Source organism: Salmo salar, chromosome 01, assembly GCF_965601325.2.
Source record: "Salmo salar chromosome 01, fSalSal1, whole genome shotgun sequence".
In the NCBI taxonomy this organism is placed as follows: domain Eukaryota; kingdom Metazoa; phylum Chordata; class Actinopteri; order Salmoniformes; family Salmonidae; genus Salmo; species Salmo salar.
Window position 1 is genome coordinate 55,376,946 of NC_138291.1, and position 12,104 is coordinate 55,389,049.

Consider the following 12,104-nt stretch of genomic DNA (forward strand, 5'->3'; position numbering starts at 1 on the left):
GTTGGTGCGATTATTCGCAAATGGAAGAAACACAAAAGAACTGTCAATCTCCCTCGGCCTGGGGCTCCATGCAAGATCTCACCTCATGGAGTTGCAATGATCATGAGAACAGTGAGGAATCAGCCCAGAACTACACGGGAGGATCTTGTCAATGATCTCAAGGCAGCTGGGACCATAGTCACCAAGAAAACAATTGGTAACACACTACGCCGTGAAGGACTGAAATCCTGCAGCGCCCGCAAGGTCCCCCTGCTCAAGAATACATATACATGCCCGTCTGAAGTTTGCCAATGAACATCTGAATGATTCAGAGGACAACTGGGTGAAAGTGTTGTGGTCAGATGAGACCAAAATGGAGCTCTTTGGCATCAATTCAACTCGCCGTGTTTGGAGGAGGAGGAATGCTGCCTATGACCCCAAGAACACCATCCCCACCGTCAAACATGGAGGTGGAAACATTATGCTGTGGGGGTGTTTTTCTGCTAAGGGGACAGGACCACTTCACCGCATGAAAGGGACGATGGACGGGGCCATGTACCGTCAAATCTTGGGTGAGAACCTCCTTCCCTCAGCCAGGGCATTGAAAATGGGTCGTGGATGGGTATTCCAGCATGACAATGACCCAAAACACACGGCCAAGGCAACAAAGGAGTGGCTCAAGAAGAAGCACATTAAGGTCCTGGAGTGGCCTAGCCAGTCTCCAGACCTTAATCCCATAGAAAATCTGTGGAGGGAGCTGAAGGTTCGAGTTGCCAAACGTCAGCCTCGAAACTTTAATGACTTGGAGAAGATCTGCAAAGAGGAGTGGGACAAAATCCCTCCTGAGATGTGTGCAAACCTGGTGGCCAACTACAACAAACGTCTGACCTCTGTGATTGCCAACAAGGGTTTTGCCACCAAGTACTAAGTCATGTTTTGCAGAGGGGTCAAATACTTATTTCCCTCATTAAAATGCAAATCATTTTATAACATTTTTGACATGTGTTTTTCTGGATTTTTTTGTTGTTATTCTATATTTATAGTTATTTATAGACTGATCCTTTCTTTGTCAGTGGGCAAACGTACAAAATCAGCAGGGGATCAAATACTTCTTTTCCTCACTGTATTAGCTTAGTGCACAGTTCCTGGTGCACTTTTTTCTTCTTTACCATAGACCAGTTTATAAGAGAAGATCAAACTGGTTTTATAAAGGTGCTCTAGAACCATAGAATATAATTTTGTATCTAAACTGTAGTAAGTTCAATATAAGTAACACCCAAGTTTGGTCCTCAGTGATGGTATAATTGAGGGCAGTTGTCTATAATATTATATTTTTAGATAGCCTCCTTTTGTATTGCATGACTATCAATACACATCTTCCATAGTCTAGCCAACAACCTAATGAAACCCCAAAACAAGCAAAAAAACATAAAGAAAAATAAATGTAACGTTGCTAATCGTGCAAAACAAAACAGAAAGCATACAATTCATATTTTTTTTTCTATTCTCATCAGTAGCTCATTACTATGGGTATTTATTAATTTTAAAAATGAGTTTAATTCTAATGCACTGAAGCAAGACCATGTTTAGCAGAGCAAATGTATTGGAATGCATTTCAGAAAAAGAGACACAAAAGAAAAAATGATATGAAAACCCTTTTGGCAAAAATGAGACTAAAACAAAAGGTTTTGTAGGTTAATGTTGCGTTATGGTGAATTATTGCAAATATTGGTCATTACCAATACAACATCACAATAAGGTGCAGAGCATTTGATTTGCCTGCTGGGGGGCAAGGACACTCTCAGCTCCACTAAAACCATTGACAACTGTGTGTCATTTTCAAGGGGTTGTTAAAAACCTCACTAGGGTAAGGGGCACTATATTCACCTCCGTATGAAAAGCATGCCCAAAGTAAACTGCTTGCTACTCAGGCCCAGAAGCTAGGCTAGATTTGGATAGGACACACTCTAAAGTTTTCAAAACTGTTAAAATAATGTCTGTGAGTATAACAGAACTAATATGGCAGGCGAAAACCAGAAAAAAATCCATCCAGGAAGTGAGATTGTTTTATGTTTGTAGTTTTCTATTGAATGCCATTACCTTATCCATTGACTTAGGACTCAAATTGCACTTCCTATGGTTTCCACTAGATGTTACCAGTCTTTAGACATTTTTTCAGGCTTGTATTCTGAAAAATGAGGGAGTAAGACCACTTTGAATGAGTGGACACTGCAGTGTCCCAGAGGTTTTTCATGCGCACGACCGAGAGCACGCCTTTCTTGTTTTCCTTTTATATTGACGAAGCTATTGTCCAGTTGAAATATTATTGATTATTATGACTAAAAACAACCTGAGGATTGATTATAAACATTGTTTGGCATGTTTCTATGAACTTTACTGATACTTTTCGGATTTTTCGTCTGTCTGTTGTGACTGCCTTTGAGCCTGTGGATTACTGAACAGAACACGCGAACAAAACGTTTTTGGATATAAAGAGGGACTTTATCGAACAAAACAAACATTTATTGAGTAAATGGGAGTCTTGTGAGTGCAACCATATGAAGATCATCAAAGGTAAGTGATTAATTTTATCACTATTTCTGACTTGTGTAACTCCTCTACTTGGCTGGTAATGGTTTGTAATGATTTGTCTGCTGGGTGCTGTTCTCAGATAATCGCATGGTATGCTTTCGCCTTTTTGAAAATCTGACACCGTGGTTGGATTAACAAGAAGTTAATCTTTAAACCGATGTATAACACTTGTATGTTTTATGAATTTTTATAATGAGTATTTCTGGTTTTGAATTTGGCGCTCTGCAATTTCACTGGATGTTGGCCAGGTGGGACGGTAGCATCCCACACCCCCTAGAGAGGTTAAATAAATGTTAACTATCAGTAGCGGTGTGTGGGTAAAATCAGCGGGGACGCCAAGCCAGGAAAAAAAAACATATTACAACCTATGTGTTGTGATAATTGCGTTATTTGCTCTATAACCAGTTAGTTTATGTGCCTTGACACTGTGGTATATAAGCCTAAGCCCGAGACAATAAGAAGTCAAAGTGGCAGAATAAATTCTAATGCAAAAAAACATAAGCCTATGAAACATTAACCTATTAAAAACAGTACTGTAGCAATGAGGTTTGTGCAGTAGGCTATAGGCCCAATACATTATCACTTCATATTGACTTTGCTTGAATTGCCCTGCCAATGCACTATTCAGACCATTTTTTTTAATTATATAAAAAATGTTGACGTAGGCTTGATCACACTGATAATATATCAGTTGTTGTATTACTTGCGAGGCACAGCTTTGGGAGCATATATTGAAATAATTAGCTTTTTATTTTTACTGGGCTGATGGTCCCTGCATCTGATGGTCAGTCTCAGCGGAAGGAGAGAGCAGCAGACTGAGGGTCCACCTCTCAAAGTCCCTCCCCCCTACCTTTCCTCCACTGACGCTGACCAAAAAGCGACACCGTCTTCCAGCTGATGGCGAAACTTGAGTCGCACTGAATTATAGTAGTCAGTTAGCCACTGCTAGCGGTCATCACCGTTAACTCGGACATCTGCCAGCCTCAGCCCAGTCAATTCCTGCCAGTCTGCACAGCGTGATATCAACCCAGAGCATATCGGACTGCTTTTTCTCTACCACATCTCTGGATTCCTACTGCAAGCTCTGAACCTTTATACCGGATCATTGCTGCTAGTTAGCTGCTATCCGAGTGGCTACTCCTGGCTAACGTCTCTGTCCCGAAGCAAGCACCAGTTAGCCTGGAGCTAGCCTCGAGCTAGGCCCATTTCCCTGCTAACCGAAGAGGTCCATCAGCCAATTCTTGGGCGACAATAACTTGTTTGCCAATTGGCCTGGACCCTTTACTGTCGACACGGAGCCCCGCCGATCCATCACGACTGGTCTGCCGATGTAACCGTCTGAGGTGGTTTCAACAGGCTCTTCCGTTGCGATGTCCCCAAAGACCCATCTGCTAGCCCTGGCCCGCTAGCTGTCTGAATCGCTGTGTCTCCAGCTCGCCTAGCGTAGTAGCACTACTGAGTTGGCTCCCTGACTCATCTATTGATACTCACTGGACCCTATGATCACTCAGCTACACATGCCTCTCCCTAATGTCAATATGCCTTGTCTATTGCTGTCTTGGTTAGTGATTATTGGCTTATTTGACTGTAGAGCCTCCAGCACTGCCCGGTATGCCTTAACTAGCCCTTTTGTTCCACCTCCCACAGATGCGGTGACCTCACCTGGCTTAACTGGTGCTTCTAGAGACAAAATCTCTCTCATCGTCACTCAATGCCTAGGTTTACCTCCACTGTACTCACATCCTACATCCACTTGTCTGTACATTATGCCTTGAACCTATTCTTCCGCTCCCAGAAATCTGCTCCTTTTACTCTCTGTTCTAAACGCACTAGACGACCAGTTCTTATAGCCTTTAGCCGTACCCTTATCCTTCTCCTCCTCTGTTCCTCTGGTGATGTAGAGGTTAACCCAGGCCCTGCAGCACCCTGCACCACTCCCATTCCCCAGGCACTCTCATTTGTTGACTTTTGTAACTGTAAAAGCCTTGGTTTCATGCATGTTAACATTAGAAGCCTCCTCCCTAGGATTGTTTTATTCACTGCTTTAGCACACTCCGCCAACCCGGATGTCCTAGCGGTGTCTGAATACTGGCTTGGGAAGGCCACCAAAAATCCTGAAATTTCCATCCCTAACTATAACATTTTCCAACAAGATAGAACTGCCAAAAGGGGGTGGAGTTGTAATTTACTGTAGAGAGCCTGCAGAGTTCTGTCATACTATCCAGGTCTGTGCCCAAACAATTCGAGCTTCTACTTTTAAACATCCACCTTTCCAGAAACAAGTCTCTCACCGTTGCCACTTGTTATAGACCCCCTTCAGCCCCCAGCTGTGCCTTCTACACCATATATGAATTGATCACCCCCCATCTATCTTCAGAGTTCGTACTGTTAGGTGACCTATACTGGGACATGCTTAACACCCAGGCCATCCTACAATCTAAACTAGATGCCCTCAAATTATCAAGGAACCTACCAGGTACAACCCTAAATCCGTAACCATGGGCACCCTCTTAGATATCATCCTGACCAACTTGCCCTCTAAATACACCTCTGCTGTCTTCAACCAGGATCTCAGCGATCACTGCCTCATTGCCTGCGTGCGTAATGGGTCTGCGGTCAAACGACCACCACGCTCCCTAAAACACTTCAGCGAGCAGGCCTTTCTAATCGACCTGGCCTGGGTATCCTGGAAGGATATTGACCTAATCCCGTCAGTAGAGGATGCCTGGTTGCTCTTTAAAAGTGCTTTCCTCACCATCTTAAATAAGCATGCCCCATTCAAAAAATGTAGAACTAAGAACAGATATAGCCCTTGGTTCACCCCAGACCTAACTGCCCTTGACCAGCACAAAAACATCCTGTGGCGTACTGCATTAGTATCGAATAGCACCCCGATATGCAACTTTTCAGGGAAGTTAGGAACCAATATACACAGGCAGTTAGGAAAGAAATTTGCATCCTGTAGCACAAACTCCAAAAAGTTCTGGGACACTGTAAAGTCCATGGAGAATAAGAGCACCTCCTCCCAGCTGCCCACTGCACTGAGGCTAAGAAACACTGTCACCACCAATAAATCTGCGATAATTGAAAATTTCAATGAGCATTTTTCTAAGGCTGGCCATGCTTTCCACCTGGCTACCATTACCCAGGTCAACAGCCCTGCGTCCCCCCACAGCAACTTGCCCAAACCTCCCCATTTCTCCTTCACCCAAATCCAGATAGCTGATGTTCTGAAAGAGCTGCAAAATCTGGACACCTACAAATCGGCCGGGCTAGACAATCTGGACCCTCTTTTTCTAAAATGATCTGCCGAAATTGTTGCAACCCCTATTACTAGCCTGTTCAACCTCTTTCGTATTGTCTGAGATCCCCAATGATTGGAAGGCTGCCGCAGTCACCCCCCTCTTCAAAGGGGGAGACACTCTAGACCCAAACTGCTACAGACCTATATCTATCCTACCCAGCCTTTCTAAGGTCTTCGAATTTCAAGTTAACAAACAGATCACCGACCATTTTGAATCCCACCGTACCTTCTCCGCTATGCAATCTGGTTTCCAAGCTGGTCATGGGTGCACCTCAGCCACGCTCAAGGTCCTAAACGATATCATAACCACCATCGATAAGAGACAATACTGTGTAGCTGTATTCATCGACCTGGCCAAGGCTTTCAACTCTGTCAATCACCACATTCTTATCGGCAGACTCAACAGCCTTGGTTTCTCAAATGACTGCCTCGTCTGGTTCACCAACTACTTCTCAGACAGAGTTCAGTGTGTCAAATCATAGGGCCTGTTGTCCGGACCTCTTGCAGTCTCTGTGGGGATTCCACAGGGTTCAAACCTCGGGCCGACTCTTTTCTCTGTATACATCACTGATGTCGCTCTTGCTCTTGCTGCTGGTGATTCTCTGATCCACCTCTACGCAGACGACACCATTCTGTATACTTCTGGCCCTAACCTCCAGACAAGCTTCAATGCCGTACAACTCTCCTTCCGTGGCCTCCAACTGGTCTTAAATGCATGCTCTTCAACCAATCACTGCCCACACCTGCCCGCCCGTCCAGCAATACTACTCTGGACGGTTCTGACTTAGAATATGTGGAGAACTACAAATACCTAGGTGTCTGGTTAGACTGTAAACTCTCCCTCCAGACTCACATTAAGCATCTCCAATCCAAAATTAAATCTAGAATCGGCTTCCTATTTCACAACAAAGCATTCTTCACTCATGCTGCCAAACATACCCTCGTAAAACTGACTATCCTACCGATCCTTGACTTCGGCGATGTCATTTTCAAAATAGCCTCCAACACTCTACTCAGCAAATTGGATGCAGTCTATCACAGCGCCATCCGTTTTGTTACCAAAGCCACATATACTACCCACCACTGCGACCTGTATGCTCTCGTTGGCTGGCCCTCGCTTCATATTCGTCGCCAAACCCACTGGCTCCAGGTCATCTATACGTTTTTGCTAAGTAAAGCCCCACCTTATCTCAGCTCACTGGTCACCATAGCAGCACCCACCCGTAGCATGCGCTTCAGCAGGTATATTTCACTGGTCATCCCCAAAGCCAATTCCTCCTTCGGCTGCCTTTCCTTCCAGTTCTCTGCTGCCAATGACTGGAACAAACATCAAAAATCACTGAAGCTGGAGACTCATATCTCCCTCACTAGCTTTAAGCACCAGCTGTCAGAGCAGCTCACAGATCACTGCACCTGTACATAGCCCATCTGTAAACAGCCCATCTATCTACCTCGTACTGTTATTTATTTTATTTATTTTGCTCCTTTTCACCCCAGTATCTCTACTTTCACAATCATCATCTGCACATTTTTCACTCCAGTGTTTAATTGCTATATTGTAATTATCTAGCAACTATGGCCTATTCATTGCCTTACCTCCCCTATCCTACCTCATTTGCACACACTGTATATAGACTTTTTCTATTGTATTATTGACGGTATGTTTGTTATTCCATGTGTAACTCTGTGTTGTTGTTGTTTGTCGCACTGCTTTGCTTTATCTTGGCCAGGTCACAGTTGTAATTGAGAACTTGTTCTCAACTAGCCTACCTGGTTAAATAAAGGTGAAAAAAATAATAATAATTGATTTCAGATACGTGAGGGTAGCCTCATAATCTTTCTCAATATTGGCCACTCTTAATTGGATATTTGAGTGATATAAAATAAAAGTGAACTATACCTGACAAGTATGAGTGGTTTAGGTTAATTTCCCATCCTTTGTGGGCTCTGCCTGTCAAGCAGCAGAAGGTCACATTTGCCCATGTACTTTCAGCTGATAATGTTAACTTTGCAAGCTACTGGTAGAAAAGTCCTCCAGTTGGCTAAACATAGTGGTAAGTAGACCTAGTGTACTTTTTTCTCCAACCAATGTGGGCCTACCTCGCGAAGTGACCTGACATCCCCTTTTCAACATTGTTTTTAAGAGTGCTTTATCACGACAGACATGATAGGCTACATTGATTGATAGACCACATCAAATTGGCTAGCTAGCTAATAACAGATCACGTCAATATGGCTAGTTAACAAGCTAACTTTCAGGGGATAAACTAGATGGCTATATCAAAATATTGTTTGATTTTCTTGCCATCTACAGTATAGTGGTGGTGTAACGTCTGCTTCCAACTCACACTCTCAAACATGTAGATCCCTTGAACGCAGCTCACTTTCCAGCTCACATTCTCAAACACAGAGATCCCCTGAACGCAGCTCACTCTCCAGATCCTAATCACTTCAATTCTGATCAACTGTTCACACACCTGTATGTCATTATCACACACTATTTAGTTCAGTTCTTTGCACCCCATCATTGTGAGGTATTGTTTGTTTTGTGACACACTTCTAGAGCTCAGTTTTTCCTGTAAATAATCCTCCTGTGTATGATAGTTTTGGCCTGCCTCACAAACGATGCCTTTTGCCTATTCCCTGCCTTTACTTTAGCCTATCGGATTTCCTGTTATCTACCTATTGCCTGATCTCCCGGATGACGTTACTAGCCTTTTCCCGGCCTGTACTGTTGCCTTTTTTGGACCCCTGTGTATGACCTTCTGCCTTCCCCTGGACCCAGCTACCTGCCTCCTCCTGTGCTCCTTTACAATAAACACCTGCTGCGCCCTGTGATTGAAATCAGCTCTCTGTCTTCCATCGTGTTCATTACAGGTGGTGACAGTGGTCTGACTGACAATTTTATCAGGAAGAGAACTTGCCATGTCAAGCTCTTTCCAAAAGCCTAATTTCTGACGAAGCAAGCTAATAATACATTGTTTGTTTAGCTAGCTAGCTAGATACTACTGCACTGTTGGAGCTAGGAACACAAGCATTTCACTACACCCGCAATAACATCTTCTAAATATGTGTATGTGACCAACATTTTTTTTATTTTATTTTATTTGAAGAGATGATGATATTAAAACCAAATAGTTATAACATTGATTTAATAATACCTTGAAAACGGCACGCTGTTGTCAATGGGGAGCTCCTTGCCCCCCAGCAGCCAAATTGAAGGCTCTGCACCTAATTGTCACGTTTTACTGATAATGACCTATATACTTCCATTATGTACATTAATTAAGAGAATGCATTAGTATTTCATAGTCATGAACAAGTCATGTTATTTTATGCTATGGACAACCTGCTTGTCAATGGCTTCACGGATATGGGTGAAAGCATTGTAACCGAAAAATGCATTTAATATTCAAGGAAGTAATAAACAAACATGCATTGAGTGTGAGACTGTTTCTGTCTGCACATGGCTATGAAATATTGCAGTTTTCCTTTTGCATGCTGATATAGCATGCTATTACTTTAATTGAAATACTTTTTACGCGGCAATGGGAACTAATAATTCAACATTTCAAAATGTACTGTATTAGTAGTTATACGGAACGGAACAAGTCTAAAGGGAACCATGGAAAGATTACAACGCAAATTGAAATCTTTGGTCCTTTGTTATTACTGATATGTGAAAACATGATTGGGAATATATGACATTCGTCATCGTACACAACAGTCACACAACAGAGGACAAGGAGGGATGTTAGTTCAACCCTTATCTGGATGATGAACAGGTGATTGATGATGACGTCCTGTTGCATTAGCGGTTTCACCTCTGTTCAAAATGTCAGCGTCCTAAAACATCGACTACAAGGTACTAGCTTCCCCATTCAGAGGGCGTGTACCACAAAGCTCACAAAATACTATCTACCAGCTCCAATGGAAAAAATACTGCATATATCACTGTTACTCCACTAGGTGCTGTATATTCCTACCATTCTATTGCATTGCTCCTGTCCAGTTAAGGTGCTGGCAGTTGTTGCCCTATGATGACAAATTATATAGAACAGTTTATGGTTCATTGAGAGTCTATTTCCATAATGTGGTGGAGGGAGCCAAGGCCACTGGATTTCTTATAGAAATAAAATGAGAGAGGGAATGACAGAGAGAGAGAGAAAAAGATATACATATATATATATGGCAATATATATATATATTGCCATTCGGAGCTGACCCAGCCTAACCCAGAGGTACTCTGGATGCTTCCCTTCGCAGTGAGGAGCTCATTCATAAATATTACACAGCACATCCAGCCACTCACTCCTCTGCTCCACACCAGCCATAGGTCATCTGTCAGCAGGCCATCATGGACAGAACTTACTGGAAATTCATCAATTATGAGAGCAGTAATGAGCTGAATCAGGTATAATAAACGTGGCATGGACATGTAATTCTCCTCAGGATGTTGTACTGTAGCTGATGTACACTATGCCTCACTCATGACCGTAAATGTAAACATGTACATTGTTTGAGAAAAAAAACACATACAGTATGAACTAATCCCACTTACAAACAGAAACACACAGATTCAGACACCCACACACACACACGCACATGCACATACCGAAACACACACTCCTGTGTGTTACAAGTACAGGTAGTATGTCCAGTAGAGGAGGTTGATGAATACAAAGGAGAGGGGGAAGGTCATCCTGGAGTAGTTGTCTATTAAGTGGGGATTCTCCACATGGCAACAGTTTGCAGCTTTGCGCAGGAACTTGCGGAGGAGGACCAGGACAGTGAGGCAGCGATTGGAGGGCTCCTCAGGAGCCTCGGGCTTGGGCTCGCTGCCAGTGGGGCTGGAGGGCACCAGTTCCAGCTCTGCCATGGGCGCTGAGACTGCAGCAGCTTTCTCCTTACGCCTCTTGGCCCTATTGTTTTCAGCGGCGATGGTAGTGACCATGCCGTTCATCTCCTCGTCGAAGCCTCCCATCTGGTGACCGTACTGGAGGGGAGGGAGGGGCACAGTGAGATGTGTGAAGAGTACAGATATTAAAGCACCAAACAACTAATGCTATTGACTGAAATGAAAAAAAGGACAAGATACTTACATTAATAGTGTATGCGACATCGCAGCAGACAAGAAATTACAGAGTTGATGACGATTCTGATAATGATGAGGATGACGACAACGATGACGATGATAATAATGATGCTGATGATGATCAAGATCATAAAAAATGACGGCAATGACGATGCTAATGATGATTACAGCGACAATAACCATGATGACGAACGTGACAATGATAACCTCACCACTGTTGATAACAACGCTGAAGGCCTCACCATGACAATGTTGGCGTCGGGGTGGTTGAGGGTGCAGAAGTGGGCCACGGCGTACTCGATCAGGGCTCCGAAGATGAAGCTGAAGCAGATGCCCAGGTACACGTCGATGGCCTTGATGAAACAGTTGGCATTGGGCAGGGACGTCCTGGCACCCATCATCAATGTGGTCATGGTCAGAACCGTGGTCACTCCTGTCACAAACCACAGCACAATGGTTGGTCATTCAATATTTGAAAGCATCAAGATCGCCACTTTTCCTTTCAAATCACAAACAACAACAAAACTATATAGTTTAATAACAAACTACCAATAGGATTCAGCTTGAGTTGAGTTACCTGGCCTTAATACACCAGGCTAGATGTGTACGTTATACTACAGTAATACAAAGGTAGGCTAACAGGAGTATGATATACTTGTGGAACATCCTGCTTTGTCAAACCGCCAGCATTCTACATGTTTTCAGACAGCCAAATAGCTTCTGATCAGCAGGTTTGCATGAAGGAGAGCGTGATAGGGTGGGAAAGGCATGGATTTGATCAGTGGGTGTGCTTCCTGGTTTAAGGAACAGTGGTTTACCGATGCAGACCCTTGCGGGGACGGAAGACTGGCTGATCCAGAAGGACACCCAGGACAGGACCACTAGCAGGCTAGAGGGAACATACGTCTCTAGGATGAAGTACAGGATGCTTCTCTTCAGCTCAAAGTGGAAGATCAGCTTGGGGTAGTGGCCTGTGAGAGAGAGAGAGACAGCAGAGAGACATTAGAATGACTGTGCTAATAGAACCCAAGGGTTCCTTTACTACCAACTATCAATTTAAAGGGATAATTCACCCAATTTACAAAATTACATATTGGTTTTCTTATCCTGTAAGAAGTCTATGGACAAGGTAGG

At 43.5% G+C, this 12,104-nt stretch overlaps 1 protein-coding gene across 1 annotated transcript in view; it reads right to left on the bottom strand.

The window, feature by feature from the left end:
• Positions 1-764: 764 nt before the first annotated feature.
• LOC106604947 (gamma-aminobutyric acid receptor subunit pi-like) overlaps positions 765-12,104 on the bottom strand; it is a 98,287-nt gene continuing 86,947 nt past the window's right edge. Inside the window, exons 8-10 of the mRNA XM_014200111.3 lie at positions 11,789-11,941; positions 11,213-11,403; positions 765-10,871 (exon numbers count right to left, since the gene is read on the bottom strand). Coding sequence (XP_014055586.1) covers positions 10,512-10,871; positions 11,213-11,403; positions 11,789-11,941 — 704 coding nt within the window. The 3' untranslated portion in view covers positions 765-10,511. The remainder of the gene's footprint in view (positions 10,872-11,212; positions 11,404-11,788; positions 11,942-12,104) is intronic.